At 40.8% G+C, this 23,076-nt stretch overlaps 1 protein-coding gene across 6 annotated transcripts in view; it reads left to right on the forward strand.

The window, feature by feature from the left end:
- Nucleotides 1-4,102: 4,102 nt before the first annotated feature.
- slit2 (slit homolog 2 (Drosophila)) overlaps nt 4,103-23,076 on the forward strand; it is a 103,669-nt gene continuing 84,695 nt past the window's right edge. For 4 of the 6 annotated variants that reach the window (XM_024289900.2, XM_024289896.2, XM_036212882.1 and 1 more), the window contains exons 1-4: nt 4,103-5,050; nt 5,883-5,954; nt 9,318-9,389; nt 18,510-18,581. In XM_024289900.2, the coding sequence (XP_024145668.1) occupies nt 4,848-5,050; nt 5,883-5,954; nt 9,318-9,389; nt 18,510-18,581 (419 nt within the window). In that variant the 5' untranslated portion in view covers nt 4,103-4,847. The remainder of the gene's footprint in view (nt 5,051-5,882; nt 5,955-9,317; nt 9,390-18,509; nt 18,582-23,076) is intronic. The other 2 variants (XM_024289898.2, XM_024289899.2) reach the window with 1 other exon arrangement.

Raw genomic sequence — 23,076 nt, forward strand, 5'->3', positions numbered from 1 at the left:
AGATCAACTGGTAAATTGAGAGCTTTGCTTTCTGGCTACATTTTTTTTTGTAATTTTTTAACTTCTGACACTTGTGGCTTAATCCTAACCACCAGATCCATCACAATTACTTTTTCCACAAAACAAATGATTTGGAGTTGGTGAACTATTTGTGTGGTGAGACATTTTAAAAAGCATTGAGCTCAGGCTTGAATGTCTTCATAAAAATGTAAATCAAGTTTGTCGAGTTGCACCTGTCTTTAGTGACATTGTTAGTGCCGTGCAACGTCCTCACTTTAGGAAACAACAGATCTTTGTTCTTAAAGGTTCATGACACTTACTTTGAAAACACAAGAACTGCTCAGGAATTAAAGCTTCCTGTTTTTCACACTTGGGTGGTGTCCTTTTTTCTCTGCTCATGACTTGTGGACTTAAAATGTAGTACTAAGCATAAAAAGAACTGAACTAAAGCTAATAAAACCGTTTCACTGAGAAAATAATGGAGAAAAAACTATTGGTATGATTTATTAACCTCCCAGCTGATGAAGACAAACTATCCTCAGTGAATCTTCTGTGATGATGGAGATGTAATGACAGTTTAACCCACCTTGTGCCCTGAAGCTCTGCTGCATTCTAGGAGATAAGGAGGTTCTCTCTGACTCTTCATTCTTGCTCTTTTGGGTCTTTTTTTAAGGTCTTTGCTGTGAAATACCTTCATTGATGACCTCCTCTGCTCTTTTTCGCCTCTCTGTACTCCCCCTCAAGAGAGGCAAAGCTTTGGCCAGCCCTCCTCACCGCAGATTTATCATCTCTTTCAACAATATTCATGAGAAATGTTCTATTCTGTTTCCAGGAATCAAATAAAAGCAGGAAAGAATGATTTGAAACGCGTAGTTTAGCATTCTACATTGTGCAGACACTGCAAGAAGAGGTAAAGACGGAGGCTGATCAGTCAGATGAGCGTTCGACTGTAACTGACATTGCAATCAGCACATCGGATTCTGTTTAAAACACGAATGTGAAGATCTCAGATGCCCTCACACATTCCTCATCCGTCATGTTTCTGGGTTACTTGGAGGTTTTCCAGCAACCCCTCTGGCGTCAGAAAGTGTTTTAATACAATTCCCTTAGTTTCAATGAGTCATAAACTAAGACTGAACTATTTGCATTTAGAGTGTTCTGACCCTTCATTGTGAGCTTATAAAGCCCGTTTCCAGCAATGACGCCTTTAAGTCCTCTTTGGAAGAACCTACAAACTTGGCACAGCTATTCTCAAGTTTCTTCTGTTTATTCTTGGCCGAATAACCCAGACTAGGTTAGAAGTGGAGTATCCCTGCATGTCCATTTTGAAGTACCTCCAACTATGATGTGCTGGGTTCACACCGAGGCTGCATCCCTCCAGGACTCAGGGGTTTCTTGAAGCCACCACCTTGTTTCCTTAGTCTGATTGTTTTACTTTTCCTCAATAAAGATCAAATTTTACATCTAAACGCTGATGGACACATTCATACATTTTGTCAGTGGATAAATCTCTGTAGAACTATGCTTTAATTTCACTTCAGGGTAAAAATCTATACCTGACGTCCCTAACAGGCACTTTTTTGTGACTTATATAAAAGATAATGTCCGATGAGGTGTGCGTTGAGAAAGTAACGCACACCGTGGAAGCCTGAACCAGAGGAGAGTTGCTTCTGCAAAGTGCATTGATTTCTGATAATGCACAATTTGAAAAGCATTATCAATTCAATCAATTCTACTACTTTACTCTTGTTTGTTTTTTCGGTTTAGATCGCTTTTCCACAAAAAAACTGACTGTTTGAAACGTGCGGTGCATCATCACTGTAACATGACAACACACCTCTGATTCGGCTAAGTCGACACCAACCTTGACTTCAATGGCAAAGGAAAGCAATGTATATGCTGATCATCACGATAGATTAAATAAAGCATCACTTCAGAGAAAAAGTTCACCTCTTACTGCCTTTTTTGTCTAGTTTATGAAGCAAAATAGCACAGAAGCCTGTGCAGTGATATAGAGCATTTGGGCTATGCGACAGGAATTTCTTCTTCAGGTGTGCATTATCATTGTGGACTATCACTTTTTAATCCACACCCAGCAGCCAATCAGAATAGAGTATTCAACCGGAGTATAACAGATATTTAAATCTCAATTTAAATCAGGTGTTTGGAGGGCACCTTGTGTTGGACTGGCCCAAAGTGGTACCCCATCTTTACCCATGCAAGGAGCACCTGTATAGGCTCCAGCAACCCTTGACCCTGAAAGGGATTAAGCAGAAAATGGATGGATGAATGGACAGAGCTTTAATCTTCCACTCATTTGTAAGTGCAGCCCAGTCTCAGTAAATTGCGTACATATGCCACGATTTGGGAAATACCGTGTATAACATACGCCAAAACCGGTTTTTGCGTGCATATAATACGCGCGGTCCTAAACGTGTTAAATATGTTTTCCAGGTTTGACACGTCTCCTGGTGGACGCGTGAGCATCACAGACAGCCCCACAAACGAACAATTTGCTTTTCTAACCCTAACCATAACCTTAATCCTAACCTTAACCAGGAACGACGTCATTTAGAAAAGAGCCGGAGGATTTCTGACCATGTGACCAAAACGAAACCTAAAAATTTGTGGATATTGTACGCCGGCGCAACCTATTCTCTACCATTGCGTATCATATGCACGCAAAAACCGTGTTTGGCGTATATTATACACGGTATTTCAGAGTGCAAAGTCGTGGCATATGTACGCATTTTACTGCGACCGTGTTGGTAAGTGAATTACTGCAACAACTTCTCTAATAGTAATTCTGGATCCTGTACACACAATGGTGATCAATGTCAATTGTCTGATTGTCTGTTTGAACATTTAGTTGAAGGAAAACTGCTCAATGGAGTTCAAAGCATTCTGTTTCATTACAGATGATAACTGCATATTAGGAGTTTCAGAACTTGTAAGAATATTATCCAAATGACCCATTTACCAGTTTCAGTGAAATCTTCAAGGAGACTTCTAAACCAAAAGGTTTGTGTGAAAAACCAAAATAAAAAGGCATAATAATCAGCGAGTTAAAATGTAATAAACTGATTATTGTTGCTCATGATTGAACTAACTGCATTGGAGAAGAACAGTGAACCTCTCAACCCAAATGAGATGAGATGAGATCAACTTTATTCATCCCCGCAGGGAAATTCAGTTAAATACAAAAGTATATACTTAAAGCCCCACTCTAATCATTTTTTGATCTGTTGTAAAAGTGTTCCCAGTTGTCTTTAAGCCTAAATAAATAAAAAAAAAACTGTGTTGTTTTCTAGGACATAGTCTCTGCAGAGTGGCAGGACTCTATTGGAAATTCACCTGAATTGTGAGTGGAACCACTTCCCACCATCAGTCTCTTTACTTGTTCTCCTGTTAGCTTACAGCACTTCATGCCCCCAACCTAACATAAGTGGTTGTACAGTTTTGTACCAGATGCTTGGTCGGGTGATGAAAACATAAACATACGTGGATCCAGTTGTCTGCAAGTGGATGCATCAGAATGGAGCTTAGCAGGAAGCTTGTGGCTCGCCAAAGTAGCTTTACCGTCACACCTCCAAGCTTTGTTCAACTCCATTTTCATCAGCTCCTCATTCACAACGTGAGTTAAGAAATACTCAGAAAAATAATTTTATGCTTAATTTTATGTTCTCCACCATAAGAAAAATGCTTCAAGAACATGTTAAAAACACTAAAAACACAATGTTCATCAGTTTGTCTTTATTATTTATGGAAAACCTGAAGCTCTAATAATTTCCATACATTTTAATTAACAAAACTATGTGTTGTGATTTTTTGGAAATATTTACTCATACTAAAAGTGAAAATCTGTTACATTTAATATACATTTGAGACTCCCTTAAAGCTCATTCACAACTTTTTTAGGTCTTAAAAGTTTAGTCGTTAATCAAGTTTAATCACGACTATCTGGTGGAAAAGCTGCTGATACCTTGGTTTACGCAGCGCATGCCTGTGTGCGTGAAGGAGAGAGAGAGGGGTGGAGGGAGGTGTGGGGGGGGGGACCTGCGCAGCAGCAGACGTGTCCTCTCTCATCTCGCTCCCTCTCACACACAATCCAGAGAGCAGCGCTTTGACGCACCACGCAGAGTTGGATTTTACTGTTGCGCGCCGGTCACTCGCGGGTTTTTTGGCCACTCTCGTTGTCTGCCCTCTTTGCCACTGAGCGTCACTTGATAGCTCATGCTGCCGGGATCAACAGCTTTCCGCCACGGTGACCTCTGTCTGAGTTTTGGGGAGAGCCAAGCGCTTGCCGCTGCCTCGGCGCACAGCGCGTGTGGTGAATTAATAAACCCGGAGAGGCATACCTGGAGTGCGTGAACACACTCCAAGCGTCCGTGCTTGACAGCATTTCTTTGGATCAGTTCGAGGATTAAGGTGTTTTACTTGGTTGGATCCACGCGCATTTTCCATTCACAGACAGAGGACATACCGGGAAGATCTGGGCACCGCATGCCGAAGACATGTGGAAGTTTGCGCCACTGTAGCGCAGCCTCAAAGCCTGTCCACTGTCTTGTCTACATCCGGCTAACTGGGACCAAACTCTTTATTTGTCACAAACTTAACCCATCTTAGAGGACCCAAATGTAAATTACCAGCCAATACCTTGATTTTAACAAGAACATCTGCAAAGGAGGAGTGCGCTAACGAGGGGACCGCATCCTCAGGTTGCTGAGCTCCTTCAGAGGATCCCCTGGCTTTGTTTATTCTTAGTTTTTTCTTTTTTTCTAAACCCACCTCTGTGGGCATTTTTAAGTGTTTTGCGGGTCTGACATTGGCCCACACTTGCCGCAGTGATGGTGGGAGCTCTGCGCCCCGCTGCTTCTAGCCGCTCCCTGGCGACTGTCTCGGGGCTCCTGGTGATTACGATTTTGCTGTCCAGCGGAGCGGACGCTCAGCCCTGCCCGACCCAGTGCTCTTGCACCGGAACCACAGTGGATTGTCACGGCCAAGGACTCCGCAGCGTCCCCAGGAACATACCCCGAAACGCCGAGAGGCTGTAAGGATCGAAATCCTAACTAATCATTCAGGTTTCAGAGGAAAAGTCTGTTCAAATAATTGGTTTAGACTGTTATTTTCGTGAATAATTGTAATGCAGTGACCTTGTTGGTGTGAGTTATTTTGAGAGTTCGAGAAATGTCTGTTTAACCTCGTGGATTGTGGATGATTTTAATTAAGATAAAACTTTTAAATAAGTCAGAACTTACAAAATGATAAAAGACAGTTTTTATCCTGGATAAATATTTGTTTTCTTACATTTAACATAAAAACAATCAAGATTTTTTTGAGGGAGTCCAATTTTTCATCTTTTTGGAAACGCGTAAAGGCGGTTTTAGTCACGCAAAAGCCCCTATCCAAGCCATGTCATCTTCCCAAAGTACTTTTTAAATGAAATATTTCAAAAATATATTTCATTGTCCCTTATAGTTCAATGCCGGAGCACGTGAGAGCTGCTGGCGGGTCTGAATTTGAGGGCTGCCGCTGCGGTCAGGCTGGTGGTTACGCGCTGTTGCGCCGCCCCAGTCTCTCAGGACCGCATCAGTTCGTCTAGACCAGCGAGTTAATCAAAAACGGATTTGGACAAGTGGGCTTTGAGTTAAACAGGCCGCATTTTATTAAGCAAAAGACCGTGTGATGAAACCCACGTTTGCGCAGCGCAGGGCAGGAGGCGCAGCTCCTCTTTCCCTGACGCGCAAAGGTCTCTTCTACGCATTAGAGTTACAGCAAAAATTCACTCCCTATTTTCACAGTCATGCATTGCACTTGTATTATTCATATTTTTTCTGTTGTAGCCTACTGACGACCCCATCTCCCACTTTCTCTCCTTTCAGGGATCTGAATGCAAATAACCTCACTAAAATCACCAAGGCGGATTTCGCAGGACTCAGGCATCTGCGAGTGTTGTAAGTTGCTTCACTTTGACTAAAAAAAACCCATATTATCACTCAAATCTTTGACGAGCAGCAACTCAACTTCCGATCAGGCAGGCCCGCAGCTGCCGCATGCATGCGCCCTGAGGTGTGCAGCCACAATCTGAGTCCAAAAAAGAGCCTCTGTGTGGCACCTGTTAATGTCGTCGCGTTAATGTGGCAGTGGAAGTGTCAGGCGGGGCTTATTTTAACCATTGGGCCCCCCGGAGCCCATGTGCTGGAGTGATTAACGCGCCGGCGAGGAAATAGAGGGCAAGAAGGGAAAGAGATAGCGGTCATTAGGTGTATCCGCGGAGGAAGGAATGCAGCTGCTGGAGGGGAGGAGAGGGCGGCGAGGGAGGGAGAGGAAAGAGGAGAGTCAAGTAGGAACAGGTCTCTTACCTGAGATCAATCCCGGTTTAAGGAGTTCGTCCGCAACCACAACCGCGCGGGACAGCGCGCTCATTGTTTGTGCGTGTGTGTTTGTGCGTCCGCGCGCGCTCCCCCCCCCCCTCAAAATTAAATGGCAAGGAATACACATTGTTGGAATTCCTGATGAGATTATATCTTTAATTAGGTGTGTGGTCACATGTGTGTCCGTGCGCGTGCACGGACGTTTGTCCTGTTGTTAGGCTTTATAGCAGTTTCCTGCCTTTTTTCTAAACCTCCTCATCCGCTTCTGAAACAAAATATTCAATCTATTTATTTATTTATTTGTACCGATATCAGTCTGTCAGGAAAAAGGACAATGAAGAAAGATGGAGACTTAAGCACCATCCCAATTAAAATTTTGTTTTTGACAGATTCTTGCAGAAGTTCTCTGATGATGGAGAACACATATATGAAGATTGAAATTTTATTTTTGATTATTAAACACAGCTGTGAATTAGGGGAAAATCGATTTGGTGAAATATCGTGATATTTTGTTTGGTGATACTTCTATCGATTTAAAATGCTGACAAGACGATATTTAATTATTTATGGATGAGCTAGTTTTTGTTTTCCACCTAAACCCCCGGCCGCTAGTTGGCAGCACAGCACACAGAGCCTTTTTGAGCTGCTCTACACCGCAAACAAAACAAGATCTCGCTGAACCAGCTTGCGTTTCAGTCGTTAAATAAAAAGAATGTTACTACTTTATTGCAATAAAATATGTATTAATATTTCTAAGCCATACTCTTAAAAAAAAGGGGGGGGGTTCTAGTCCAGTCTTGGGATATGTCACGATACGTATCAGGAGACATTTGCATTGTATCGCCAGACTCTTATTACACACCCCTACTGTAAATCAGGGGTGTGACATACAGATTATTACAGGAAATCACAAGCTTCCTGCTCCGCTCCATTCAATGCTTTTACTAGATATTATCCATGTACGTCTTAATTTTTCTTGTCCGAGTTGTCATCTTTCTCAGAGCTTCCACATCATTTTTGTTTTACTGGTATTGTTAGGTTGGGGAGAGTGTGTAAACAAATGGATGATGGGAAATGAGGGCAGGCTTACCCTAGGCAAACAGTCCCACAACTCAGAAGCAAATTTCGAATAAACTACTGCCATTCTGCAGAAACTATGTCCTAGTAAATGACACGTTTTTTTTTTTCTTTCTTAATTTTTGCTAAGAAAATGACGATCATAGTTAAAAGACTACTGGGAACGCTTTACAATAGATCAAAAGATGATTGGAGTGGGACTTTAAGCTTCATGAAGCATTGGATCCCCTAGGACAGGAGTCTGCAACCTGCAGCTCCAGAACCACATGTGGCTCTTTAACCCCTCCATTGTGGCTCTCTGATTGAAGAAAAATAAAAGTGTTTTATTTTAAAAGAAAAAGAAGGACTCTATGTATCACAACTAAAACATTTTGACAGATTTTGTATACCAGATAGCACAGAAAATCCTTCGGGAGGTCAATAAGCACAACCAGAATTTGTACTTTTAGGGGAGCCGATTATGAGGCGGATTTCTAATTTTGAACCAATTGAAGGATTGTAAGTGTGTTCTATTGTTACAAAAACAGTATAGGTTCACTTATTTGGTCTAATTTAATTTTGACTAGATAGATTTTCAAATTCCTAGCCAAGATGGATCGTAAATGGTAAAATAAACCTGATAATCCTATGTGGAAAAAAATGTGAACGTGATAATAACATTAATACAAATCAGTGTCTTATTTTTCTATTGGGTAATGTCAGACTTTGTGGCTACTGCTGGCTTTTTGCTGGAGAGAAATAGACCTGAATGGATCTTTAAGCGTTAAAGGTTGTAGACTCCTGCCCTAGGAGATCCTAAGGGTCTCCACCAGTTGGTTGACTATGGCTAAAACCCAGTTAGTCTCCAATGTGACATAAAACTTGATAACAGCATTAAATGCAAATCTCCACAGAGACGTATAAAAATGACAACATTTAGACCTAAGCCAACCTGAACATTTTTGGAAAAGTTGATGCTAAACGACTCAAAATGGGTGGGTAGGGGAAAACATGAATTTAAAATAGGCCCCAATAGATGTAAAAAAGTGAGATCGGAAACACCCTCTGAGATACAAAAAGTAACAAAAAACTTGAGTCTTGACACATAACTGGCTGTAAAGAGATGCAAAAGACAACAAAGTGACATAAAAGGACCAAAGTTAATTTGCAAAACAACCACTGTGATTTATATAATGAGCACAGGGACAAGAACAAAGTCAGCAGAGAACTTTAAAGAGATACAAAATGACCATAAAGTGATGCATAAACATGCTTTTATGACGTAATGCAGATGCGCCACAACCCAGTGTGCAGTTTCAGGGAGTCTTTATGTTTGGATACGGAATCAGTTCAGGCCTTAAATGTTATGGGTGTATCAAAGCATCCACAGCTTCATAATAAACCCAGGTGCACAGTCTATAAAGCTCTGCTCAGCACGGTGAGCTGTGCTGGAGTAAGTGAATGAGTGGTAACAGCTATGTGGTCTGAAAAAGAGAGTAAATTGGATGATAGATGAGTTGCTGTTCAACTTGATGGGCTGCTTTTAGAGTCAATTCTAAAGCACCATCAACCCACGGCTTTCCTCTCCTTCTCTTGCTGTTTCAACATTCTATCACTTTCCACCAGTCTGTTTGCCTTCTATTTTTTTACACCCACTGCCACCTTTTCCTCTCCATCTGTTCCTCCCACTACTTTCCAGTGTCAATCTCCTTGCCTCTCCATTCGCTCTTGTTTCCTCTTTGACTGCTTTTCTGTGCCCTAACCTAGCTATGTCTCTCCTTTCATCAGCTCTCCTTCTCCAAGAGTCTTTCTCCATAACTACGATTCACACTATTTCCTCGTCTACGCTCAGTCTCACACTGTCTTGACGTCTCCTCTCTCTCACAGGCAGTTAATGGAGAACAAAATCACCACAATTGAAAGAGGAGCCTTCCAGGACCTGAAGGAGCTGGAGAGATTGTGAGTAGAGCTCTGGGAGCTTTCTTTATTAATAAGCATTAAGCAATTGAGATCAAAAACACACTTCATTGTGGAAACTGCATTACCCACAGGTCGTGGGGTGATGAAGTGTGAGAAAAAGACTTTGTCTGGTAATCTATATAACTGTTAAAAATCCTCAAGAGAAGTACAGTTCCTTGATCTTCGATTTGATTGGTTTATCTCTGAAGCTGCGTTCACTCCATCCTTGGCAACGCACTTTCAAGTAGCCACTTCCAATAAAAATTCTATATGTAAATGTGCGTTTTGGGTTTCCATGTTCAAAATACACATAGCTTTGCAAGTCTCCACGGCCGTTTTGGGGCTCTACTTACAAAACATGCAGCTATTGAACACATATTGAAAGTCAAACTAGGTCGAACTTAGACCAATCAGGGAGTTGGATCTGGTGTTGACGAAATAATTCTGTCAGGAGTCAGAGCTTTGTCTCCCCCTCTGGTCACCGACGGGAGTATTAATACTACATCTCCCAGCCGCCCCAGCGCACAGTTCCTGGATGCAGCTCACCTGACATTCATTGACAATCCCTCACATGAGACTTAAGCTGTTTGTGGCATTCAGCCTACATACCTCGTGTTATGTCCTGATCGGATCTTCTGCTTATCTGATCCCGCTTTGTTTTTGACTCCGTTTGCCTGCCCCCAACCCTCGCCTGGACCTTGACTACTCTAGTTTGATCTCTGAAACTCTGGGAGAGAAGGCCCATCAGCTCCTATGTTAAAAAGTTCAACTTTGCGCCAAAAAGCTTTTTTCAAGCTTTTTTAGTAGAGCTTAGATTTGTGCATGATTAGAAGTGTGGTTTTCATGATTGTCAGAAAAGATGGTTCTTTAAGGGTAGATGGGTGAACTTAGCTAAACTTTCCCTTTATAACATCTCGCCCAATCACCCATTTTCCAAGAGTCTTTGATTTGGACAAAGGCTGACCGAACCACTTCTCACTTTATGTTTGCCAGTCAGAATTCTGTATTTGTGTTTTTGGTCTGCAAGAGAAGCTGTTTCCCTGCTTTTACTTGGGCAAACTTGAACGATAAAATGAACTCAGTTATTGAACCAGTTAAACAATTACAGAGAGTACAACTGTAAACAAAAAAGTGCATCAATTTGAAGAAAGTTGGAAACTGTCTTGTTGATGCCAGTTAAAGCACTGATGGAATTAGTTAGTTTACTTCTTAAAAACTTTGTTTGCTTCCTAATTGGTTCCTGTTCAGCTGTCATACCGGCACGATGTTTCCACTCTGTGTAAAATAGTGTAATATTTGTTTGTTTTTAATATGAAAACCCTTTAAGAAACCCCAATCAAGAATTCTTGTTTGAGTGCAAATTTAAGAAAAATAATCTCCTCGTTACCCAACTTTCCAACATTCTTCAACGACAGCCTGGAGTCATACAGGTTACACATTTTTTTCGCATTAGTCAGTTCATTCAGGAAACTTTCTGTCTTATACGTCAACTTTACTCCTTTTTTCTTCAATGCATCATAAGGAATTCAAATAGTTCTTTTCACTGACATCTTATTCAAACAGGAAGCTTTAAGATTGAGTCAGAGAACAGTGAATAAATAACAGCTGAATGTTGCGCTGATCCTTTCCTGGAATTAGTGGTAGAGAGCTCCAAAGCCCAAGGCTGTCAAAATAAAGTCAAAATAAAGGCTAAAACAATACAGATGCATAGACTTCTAAGTGGTCATAAAGATACTTTTATTATTTATGCATTTTTTTCTGCATCAGATGCCTTTCCTGATGCAGCTGGGCCACATCTACTGCCCCTAGAGCTACTGCCCCTCACCGCCTGGAGGGGCATTTCCTCAGTAGTCATTCCAACCATAGTTTGGAACAGTTTAATCATTGAATGCTTTGATCTGGGGAAGTCAAACTCTCTAATGAGGGGATTTGCGATGACATTTAAACAGGACTTTGACAGTTTTAGCGAGGTACAGCTTGTGAATCGTGAACATATACATGTGTGTTTGTGTTTATGTGGCCAGTGACGTGCTAGAACACATCAGGCTGTGATTGAGCTTAAGGAGGCTTAGTGATGAGCGTTTGCTCAAAGATGTAAAAATCCTCTCCTTTTATTGCCTCAAAAACAAACTTCTGTACATGCAGGGACAATTAACCACAACCTGATGCAAAGTTGAGACACAACAAACTTCAGTCAGGGCAGTTCAGCTTTCTGATAGTTGGTTAGGATAGATTGTTTTAGGAGAATTGCATGAATGAAGAGCAAAGAAAATCAGCATTCCTGTCTCTATCCCATCCGCTTGGCTTTTCTCTGCCTTCTGCTGCACTATAGCTGCTCTTTGTTGACAGAGATGGAGCCTCTCAGGGCTACTTTAGGGAATCTGCTGGTTTTTCTCATGCAAGCGGTCCTGGGCTCTGTCCAGCTAAGCAGTTTTATGAATTCCTACCCATAAAGGAAAATGAGCTACAAATGGTTGTAATTTAACAGTGAGGTCTGTCGGTTTTTGCCTGTGATACAAAAAAAGGGAAGTATTGCTTCGTTCATGCAATATTTGGATCATAACAGTCCTTACATGATGTGTAAACGACAATCTAGATCAAAGATAGGAAACTCCTTTCCTTGATGGCCACATTCCTGCATGTTTTCTAACATACTCTGCTCTGGCATGTTCTAATTGGCTGGAAACACCTGAAGCAGGTAATCAGTTATGAGCGGGGGTTGGATATCTGGAAATCATGCAGACACTGCAGCCATCAAGGCTTGGAGTTGTCTATCCCTGGACTAGATGTTTTCTTTAAGTCTTGAAGCTACGTTTACACCAAGTTTGAGTCATGCATTCGATATGAAGAACTTGGTGTCATATAATTGCAGCCTCGCACAAACTGCAATTATTAATTGTTCCTTTATGATAAATTTTCAAGAGGTTGGCACTTTCGTTAATTAAAGTCGACTTCATCCAGTCGTCACCACCAAATTGGTCAAATTTAAATCTGGTTTAGCTTTCAACGCGCGTTCAGTGGTTGCAAGTTTTGTGTGCAGAACCAGAAAATGGTCTTAAAAAGTTTCGTAACAATGCATGAGAGCAAGAGTTTTGAACGTGGACGCCTGATACGAACATACATGCGCAGTTACATAGACTTTTCATTGGAAGCGGCAGCTTGAAAGCAGAGGTCACCCTTACAAAACAATACTATTTTTTCTCAATATATTAAGCACCAATGTATTGACAAAATGGAAGCAAATATTCATCAGTATACTGCAATTATTGTCGTTTTCATATATATAATATACAATGCAATATAATGTGATTAATACTAAATTGTCCTGCAATGTATTAACTGATATATTATGAAATATATTGTATCATATCCCATAATAAAATAGTATAAGTCACATATTACAAGAGGCATTATAAATATAATTATATACAGCAATATATGTTATATTTTTCAGTATATTTCAATATTTCTTTCTTTCTTAAGGGTGGTGTGAGTGTAGCATCATAGCAACAAACACAGTTGTTTAATTTCATGACACAGAATGATTTTTTTCTGTGGTTTCGGAAGCTCAACTGTAAGTCTCTAGTGTGGCGTTTTCACAAACACAAAGATGGAGTCGCTCCTCTGGCCCCCTCCTGCAGCTGCCACACAAAGGCACATCTCTGGAGTTTGGAGTTGGGGGGCTCATTTCAAAGGCCTCCGTCCTCTTTGGGGCCTGCTGGGCACAACTGCCCAGAGGAGAGGGCTTTAAGCTGGGCTGATGGATCCACAGTGACTGCCCCCCACAGGGGCAGAAAACGGTTCCCCCTCACATCCCCTTTTTGCTACACCGACCCTGCAGGAGCAGGCAGGGCCAGGTCAGGTGTGGGCCAAGAGAGGAGGGGGGCAGGTGGTGGGAGGAGGTTCGGGCGAGATTGACGTGTTGCAACACACATGCAACACAAATGCACACTCACATGCATGCTCTGACTTACTTTCCCTTACACTAGACCGCTCCGTCACAACTGCTCTTGTCTTTATTTGTGTGCCCCCCTCCCCTGGTGAGGCTGTCTGGCTGTCCGTCATTCGCTGCTCCTCAGTCACCCATGTGGCTCTCTCTGTCTGGTGCTCTGAGTTTGTCATACATTCCTCGCTCTCAGCCTGAGGGTGAAAAATAGGAAAGGGAGGAATTCCTGCTCCTCTTATCTTTCTTTGTCAATTGACTGACTTAGAGCTCCTCCATAGATTCTTCTGTTAGTCAGAAAGACGTGCAAACATGCATCCAAGTGTATTTACAAAGAGCCAGTCATCTGAAGCCTCACAGCATCACTACAGATTCACTGTAAAACTCAGTAAAATGAATCAGAGAGAGTGAGATGTGTACGCCAGCGGGCAATTGCAAACCAGATAATGGAGCGTCAAACTGAGCGATCCTGCTGCAATAAACTGACAATCAGTGAAACCATAAGAGAACTGTAACAGCGATCGCAGATAGAGGCGGCAGAGTTCAAAGAAAAACTCTGAATTAGTGCTGAACGATTACCTCCAAACTCACTGAGAGATAACATTGTTTTAGCGGATCGTTTCAGGACAACTCTTCCACTTTAACATTTCTTCTTTTGCTGGGCAGCAGACCTTGAAATTATCTGCACAGTGAAGGCACAAAGACACTTTCATTACTGTTACTCTGTCTCGAAAAATGATGCCACACAGGCTTGTGCAGGCATACTGTGCTCCCAACAGTTGTCATATTTGCCGGTAAACTCCAATTCGGAGGAAAACTCAGGTTTTGGCAAAATGGTTTAAAGAAATGAAAGTGATGTTGATGTAGCTCTGTAAGGTCATTTTTGAGTTTTTAATAGTTTTCTTAAAAATTTGTAGTTTTTGAAAGCCATTTTAATGGAATTATTGTATTAAACTACTTAAAGTCCCACTCTAATCATATTTTGATCTATTGTAAAGCGTTCTTAGTGGTCTTTTAATCATAATAATGATGTTTTTGAGGAGAACTTTAAAAACTTGTCATTTTTTAGAGCATAGTTTCTGCAGTTAATCAAAAAATCACCTCTGAGTGACTGTTGGCCCAGAATAATCCTGCCCCTCTTCCCATCATCCATCTGTTTACACTCTGTCCTACTAGCTCAGGGGTCTGCAACCTGCGGCTCCAGAGCCACATGTGGCTCTTTTATCTCTCCATGGTGGCTCTCTGGCTGAAAAAAAGAAAATACTAGCAATTTTCAAAAAATTTAGAGTTTAGCTTCTATTTTAGCAACATGCTAACATTTTTGTCTAATGTGGTTTACTGAGGAATTTGAGGCAATTTTGGAGTTCAGCTTGTAATTAAATAACAAGCTAGCTTTTTTGGCTAATTTGGCCTCTAATAAGTTTTTTAATATTTTAGCAATATATGCTAACATTTTTCAGCTGATTTGTTATCTACTGGAGTTTTAATGCAAATTTAGAGTTTAGCTTTTCTTTTAGCAACATGCTAGCATTTTTGGTTGATTCAATTTACTGAGGATTTTTATGCTAATTTGGAGTTCAGCTAATAATTAAGTAACGAGCAAGATTTTGCCTCTACTAAAGGTAAAAGGTAAAGATACGGCTCCTTCTAGGTTTTGATCAGTAGAAAACGAGACCAAATGGCTCTATTACTGTTATAGGTTGCCGACCCCTGTACTAGCTTACAGCCCCTCACGTCCCCAACTTAACATTACCAGAGCTATCCAGCCGTACAGTTATACAAATATTCAGAAATTCAATTTTTTAGCTTAATTTTCTAAATATATGTGAAAGAAAGTTGTGGAAGAGCATGTTAAAAACACCACAATCCAATTTTCATCACAATGTATTAAAAAAAAATATGTGAGGCGAAAAACTGCATTTGTATTCTAGTAGCAACAGAATAAATTTGAAATGTTGTTTGAAGGAGTTTTCCATTCTCTTCCCAGTAAATCTGCAGTTGAACACCGCGTGTGAGTGCACTCCTGATGTTATACGTGTGCGCACGCACAAAGTTGTGGCACTCCACAAATGCTCCACAGAATGAGTGTGTTTACTGTGTGGTTTGTGGCCGTCCAGCATCTGTTTATGGCTGCAGGGATTATCGCCACTCCGCAGTCTGACATTAACTCATTGGAGTCACTCTCACACCTCACACTGCTGGATCCTCAATCTGCTCTCACTCTCAGCTAGACTTTGATGAATGGGAAATGACTGTGGAAGAGGCTGTTTGCAGTATCTGCCTGCACACACTCACAAACTAGAAAGATACACTCTTTCAGGCGCAGGAGGGAGAAGGTTCAACAAGACACAGCAACAGGCGCATACTAAAACTCTGAGCTATTTGGCATTTGTTGATTCTTGTCTTTGATAAATCAACTCTAAAATATTTAAATCATCAAAGGACTGATTATTTTAAGCATTTAAGCAGATGTAAATTGAACAAAGAAGCAAATAATTAGAGATACATTTAATCAATAAAGCGATTTTAGCAGTCAGTCTGCTAAATTATGATTATGTGATTATAAAATGTGCTTCCTTGCAAATTATTTATTTTTAATAAATTTGGATTTTTATCTTCTTTTCATGTTATGCAAATTAAGACTTCTAGATTGCTTTACATTCTTCTTTAAGTGACAACGGCAGTATTTAAACATATTTAGAAAATCTGTGGGGATCTAGTGGAGTCACTCTAATAAAAATTGTGTTTTTGATGTTTTAACATGTTCTTGAAGCATTTTTCTGACATATATATGAGAAAAAATAAACTTAAAATTACAATTCTTTGTACTTCTATCTTTAAATCACTGTGAATCGGGACCAGATGAAAAAAAGCAGATGGAAAATGACTGTAGGTGGGACGTCTGACCTAAAATCAGGGGGGCTTACTATGTACTACTGGTCTGTTATAATCATAATAAAAAGACTACTAGGAACATTATGAAATCAGATCAAAAGATGATCGGAGTCAACAGGTCATACAGTTGTTAAGGGATTCATTTAAAACTCTAATAAATGAATTTGAATTTATCTTTATTTTTAAAACTTAACTTTTTTTTTTAAAATCCTTACAAATCAAAATCTTTTTCTTTCTGCAGCAGTTAATTAAATCCATTCATAATCTTTTAGAAATTTCACCTTCATTCAGTTTAGGTAACTGGTTCCATAACAGCTGTTATTATTCAAGCATATGTTATTTTAGAAAGGATATTTAATGAAAATGTTGATATTTAATCAGACCATGTCCATTCAAAAATGATGTGTTTTGGAGCTGATACTGAGCTTTCAGTTATTTTAGTCTAAACGCCTGTGTAAACATCTGTTTATGTTTAGTTTAGTCAAGAATAAATCCTATTAAAATGCATTCAGAACAATGGATGATTGATGACATCTGGGATTTTTAATCCTCCAAGTGACAAAGGAAATGCAATCCAATTTAATTTATTTGCTTTTGTGTTGTGCAATCTTGAGGGATGTGTCTAATTTAGTAAATAGTATATTTTAAAAGTAAAAAAGTAAGCTGCCTTAATTGCTAAGTAACCTTTTTTTATTTATCCTTTAGCTGTATTGACCGAAAAAGGAAAATTTAATGTAATCAAGGCAAAAAACAAATAACTATATGACATTTTCAGTCGACAACTCATTTATTTTGTCTTATTGAGACAAATAAATGAACTTTAATATCCTAAATTGTAAAATCAATCATCTCCACTGCATTACTTTTTAAGTAAACAAAAAACATGCCAGACCAATTCCAATCAAACTTTACTGAATCAATAGAACACATTAGGATGCACTGACTCCCTGGAGGTGGCCTGAAGCAGACCTAATTTAATCTTTGAGTCTTTAATTCATAACCAGAGTCTCCAAGTCTGACGGCATCGCAAGTACAGGACTATTTTGGGAGGATGAGCTCATACTGCCTCTCTGGCATCGTCCCTCCTGCCTAACTTCAGCACCAGTTTGCACACACTCCCCCAGGAGGATGTCTGGCCCACTAAAGGCCTCTCATAGCTGGGTAGGAGCTGCAGGGGGAGAGGGCCTCTCTCTGGGACCGTGTGGGGCTCTTAGCTGTCAGAGGCAGTTTTAACGGAAGAAGAGTGAATAATTTAGAAACATCATTTCTGCGGGACGTTAAATATTTAAGCGGCCTCTGATGTAACTGTGGAACATGAATGTAAGTGCATGGGTGCTAGCACGTTCATGTGTCAGTGCACTCTTGTTGGGATGATGGATGCAGAGTGGGCAATGTTATTTGAGGAGAGCAGCATCTAGTCGAGCAAAAAGAGGTGAACAAAGGGGGTTATGCAAGAAAACTTCGAAAAGTACCGAAGTTTTTCAGGAGGATATTTGACGTTATTGTCCTTGGAACTCCTGTGTTTCAGTTCGACTTCCTCTGCCCTCTCATCCTTAGCAGCCGCCAGCATCCGTCGCCGGGGCCCGTCACCGTTTCTGTGTGTGTCGGGGTTAAACAGTTTCAGCAGCTTGTCTCTCTTTGTGTCACTCTGTTGCCTGCGTCTCCTCTAACTCACACCGGGACGCGGCCACACACACACCAGCATGTGCTGGCACACAAACCTCTTCACTCCTCTCAACCGGGGTTAAATGATCGCACCCAGATTATTAAACTCGCCTGTGTTTTCTCACTTCTTCTGTGTTTGTGTGTGTGTGATGAAGAGTTGTTGTGGGTTCTATGCCCTGTGAGGGCCTTGTTTACTCAGTGGGGTCCTTTTCACACATTCGGTAGCCCGGCCAGACCGCCTGTTTGTTTTTCCCACATCGTCTCCTCGCCTCTGTCTTTGTGGAAAAAAAAGACGTCCCCCACTTACCCCTTCATCCGAACTCCTTTGCCTTGTCTTCCTCCCCCTTCGCTCCCTTCATCTGCTCAGGTTGGCTGTTAGTCTGGCAGCCATTGAAAGCTTATTAAAATATATATATTAGTGCGAGTCCAACCACAACCAAGTTGTTAACTTGAGCTTGGACCGTACCAAATTTCTTTTAGAAAATAACGATGTAAAGTAGTTACTTTGATGATTAGGAAGCATAAATCTCAGTATGGAAGTTCTGTTGAAACACTTATTTTGTTTCATTTGCTGTTTGGAAAGAGCAGAGTGACTAACTTTGACTGTTTCTTCACAGGCGCCTGAATCGGAATAATCTCGCTGTGTTTCCTGAGCTGCTTTTCCTGGGAACAACAAAGCTTCACAGACTGTGAGTTATGTTTTCATTCACCCCCTCCTATACATCACTCAGATGAACTGAAATATTGGACAGCTTCTATTTTGTTTGCTCTAACAAAGGACATTATGACTAAAGATGTGTGGAAACAGAAGGTCACATACAGACTGATCGAAGAAAAAAACACAAAGTAATTGAGAAGCCTTTCCTTTTTCCGTATTTAGAATTGTAAAACATAGAAAGGAAAGGTTTTAGAGAAATTTTGGGACATTTTTTATCATATATTGCATAATGATGGTGGGTTTTGTATAAATGTGTCTCTAAACTAACCTGTGTCATTTTTGTTTGTGTTTCTTTGAATTGATGAGCTTTTTGGAGGTTATTCTTGAACGCCCACCCTCTCAGTGACACCCTGAAGCCTGAGATGAAGGCTTTTGGGATGTTTAGCCCTTCATTTTCTGGGCCTTTTGCTGCCTTGCCTCAGCCCTGAGGGGAGCTTTGGGTCAATTTTCATTTAAGAAACTGGTGTGCAGTCTACAAGAGGGCCAATTGGTTTTTGGATACCTCTGCCCTACCTGTTGCTGATGATTTTAACCAGATGTGTTGGGATGGGCAGTGTGGAAATAACCAGAAATCTGTCCTTAAGGACTGCAGCTTGATACCTGTGATTTATACTACTTTTGCATTGATGCTCCTGATGAGATGTTGCTTTTCTACGTCCATGTCATAGTGTCTGTAAGGTGGCATGTCATCCATGCACTCATCCTCGGTCAATGACCAGCCGGGCCTTTTGTGTTTGAAGTTTCAACGCTCTTTTCGGGCTGTTACACCAAAACGACACATTCAGTCTTCATTGGAGACTCCAATTTACCACTCTGAGATGAATGATGTGATGTTGTGCAATCAACACATTCTCATTCCCAAGTCGCCACATACTGAGGGCTGGTTGAGGACCCTCCACTTCAAAAACTGACCTTTTGGGTATCCCCGACTCGTCGTTTTTTTCACATGCTGGCTGTTCCCGTTAAATCAAGGCTCCCTAACTACCGGGCTGCAAACCGGTACCGAGACGTAGATCGCACCGGTATCCTAACCCTAATCTTGACCTAGTACTGAACACAGAGCAGTACCGGTTCCCGATGCGCGACCAGTTCAGGACGCAGTACCAGATACGGACCAGGCTACGGTTAGGCTATCACAGAGGTCTCAAACTAGTGGCCCGGCCCGCAGGCCATTTGCGGCCCCCAAATCAATATTTTGCGGCCCCCACCTTAATGTGAAAGTTCAATGTCTACTAAGCAAATCTTCTGCATTTCCACACTTCTTTGATGATAGCTTTATATTTGTTTCTTCAGCTTGGTTTATGATTAAAACTTTGCATTTGCTATTGTCGTTGGATCTGGTCATTGGAAAACTCCTCAGCAACGGCTGCTAGCGTCGTTAGCTCTTGTCGTTTTACATGACACAAAGAAGATATTGCTTAGTAGTACATAGACCTTAACAAATGTTCAATAAACGTGTTCAGTAGACATAGACAATCAACCAAAGATATAGACAGTTGATGCAAAAACATGTTTTTGGCACAAATGGAACCCCATACGGCTCAGCCTCAGCCAGACCCTGCCTTCAGCGGCCCCGAGGTTAATTGAGTTTGGTTAAGGTACCGGTACCATCCGCGTCCTGAGGTTCGGTCTGTGCCCGGTACCGCGTCCAACAAAATGACCGGATGACCGGACCATGATTTAGTTGGAAAGCCGGCACATCAAAAAATGACAAGCTGGAGACACCCAAAACATCAAAAAGTGACGCGGAGAGGTCCTTAACCATGTGTCAGAATGTGGCGACTTAGGAATGATAATGTGTTGGTGCAATGGACTTGCAACTCCAGCAACCTGTTGATCCTGTGCAGCATACGGCATGTATACATGATGGGAAAATGAACATCTACAATCATTCAGCAGTCCTCTTTCCAACCACAATTCCAACCCTTTGCTTTTAACCTCATCCTGCACAGTTGTGCTACGTGAAGCAAAGACAAATAAGTGCGACATGATTTAATTTTTTCTTGTTTATTTCAAGCATTAATTGTGGACAATACAACAAAAAATCACACATAAGTAACATGCAACAAGATGATGCCATCCCCTTAACAAATTCAAACTTATCTGGCATGATATTAAGATGCTTCGGAAGTCATTACTTTCTCATTGAGTGGCCTGGTAATTGATGTTTTGCTTTATCCGATATTCTCTTTTCTCTTTTAAAAACACCTTTAAGGTGTCTGTCATCCTTCATTTGGGATTTCCTGGGTTTGTTTAACCAAAACCCATCAGTCACAGATTCTTTCTCTTTTCATTTGTCCTTAATTTCAGAAAAGTCATGATATTGAAATAAAAGATCAATAATTATGAATAAAAAAACACAATTCATCAACTTTTGACATAGAAACAAAATAGAAGCCAGAGTTTCCAGTTTTGCAGTAGCAGCAGCTGCCCGGTAACATGGAGAAACATGATGAAGATGCAACATAAAAAGAGACTGGTCAGCTTTTTGTGGGGCTGTTGCAGTGCTCCATTGTGGTGAAGGTGTTAGAATCCTGACATTTTTTATGGCTTTCTCCATAGAAGCCAGGTCAGTAGCTAATGGAGATTAGCACTCCGACAGCTGCTGCCCACTGGGAGAGGAGGTGTGTGTGTGTGTGTGTGTGTGTGTGAGGGAGGATGACGGAGAGAAAGTGAGCATGGCGGACTTGTGGAGTTGCTAGAAGAGAAGTGTTGAAACGAGCTTCTGCTCTTAGATTAACTGTTGTTTCAAGGTCACAGAATAGTTTCAGTTGCTTTCAAAGCCACAAACCCAACCGCTGTTTGTTGTCATTGAGCACCTTCCATTCTTCACAGCCCAACCATCTGCAATGTAAACTGAGCTTTGAATTCCCAGTATTTAAAGGGCTGGGCTGCAATGTTGCCGAAACTCTGGGAACAAACTTCCCGTCACGGTCATTTGTGGTTACGGGGAACAATTATGGTTGTATATATTTATATGTGCGGCTGAATATATTTATCTAGAACTAAAGTGAAACTCTCAGATGATTCACAGAGTGTGTGAAAGTTGTTTATGTTCTGTGGCCGCTACGATGGCTGGCTGGGCTTGACCTGTCGTGTCGCAGGGTGCATGTCTGCATGTGTGACTGCGTTACTGCGAGCGTGTGTTTTTCAAGGCCAGTAGCTGGCATTTTGCTCGGCGTGTGGGCCGAGGTAAAAATACAACAGATATATGGGCTCTGCTTGTCGCTGACAAGCTGCCTCAGAAGCAATCAAGTTCTGACTCCCGTTTCCTCGGAAATGTTTTAGAATAAAACCGAATCTACAAGAAATGCAAAACTGCTGTTGCCATTTTGTAAGACACGAATAAATCATTCAGCATGAAGCCACAGAGGCTAAAACCATTAGTATTTATGCTGCTATTTGGTTAGGATTAAATCCTATCTGCCTCTTTACTTCTTTCAGTCTATTCATATTTTTAGAAATCAAAACAAGAAATCCCTGAGAACCTCTAAAAAAGAGTCTTGTTGGGTTTTATACTGAGGGTTGAAAGGTATGTGCTAACTTGACTGGCTCTGCATTTTGCAATAGTACAGCTATAAATGAACACTTGCTAAACATGCAATTATGAAAATGATGTTTTCACTGTTTGGGTCTTGGAAAATCTCTGCATGTGTGTGTGTTTATGAGTGTTTGACTCGGAGTGTTTAACCTTTGTGGTGCGCAGTGGTTTAAGCCTCTGAGAGCTAAATTAGAACTGGTCTGACGTCAGGTGTTAGACATGTCTGTGAACCCTTTCTTGCTAATTTGTTTAGCAAACTGGCTGTCAGGACGCTTGGTGCCTGTTTTATGCTTACAAGCGGGACGTTGGGAATTTGTGCGAGTTCTCACCAACACATTCTCCAGCTAATTCTTTCCAGAAACTAACATGACTTTATGAAGCAGCAATTTGTGTTTGTTTGTTTTTTTTTTTTTTGTCTTATTTTTGTTGTTTTTCTTTGGTTGATCAGTAGTTTTTACCACTTTAGTAGCAACACATTCAATAAATACTAAAACACACACACATATCTGCTTATAGCACACACACTTGAAGAAGCACAATTTTCTATCTTTGTAAATTTAAACATCTGAGTCCTCGCTGTCCCCTGCACCTCTGGACCATCACTGTTGAGTTATGCAGAAACGCACACATTTGCACAATATAACTGTCAATGTTTGTGTGTCTGTGACGCCCACACAGCCTTCTAGTTTGTTTTTTTTCTGTATTAATTTGTAGTTCTTATCTTTTAGTTAATGAGCGATCAAAAGTGTCACTGTTGTGTGTAATTTGTTGTTTTTCAAAAAATGGTAAAAAATTAAATTCAAAATTTTAGTGATTTCATTTGTCATTAAAAGCCTATGTTAAACAAGCATTTTGCATTGTACTTATCTGTATTGATTTTTTTTTCTTCTTTAAATTTTATGAGCACACTATCTTTTTTTTACAA

Source organism: Oryzias melastigma, linkage group LG1 (assembly GCF_002922805.2).
Source record: "Oryzias melastigma strain HK-1 linkage group LG1, ASM292280v2, whole genome shotgun sequence".
NCBI lineage: Eukaryota > Metazoa > Chordata > Actinopteri > Beloniformes > Adrianichthyidae > Oryzias > Oryzias melastigma.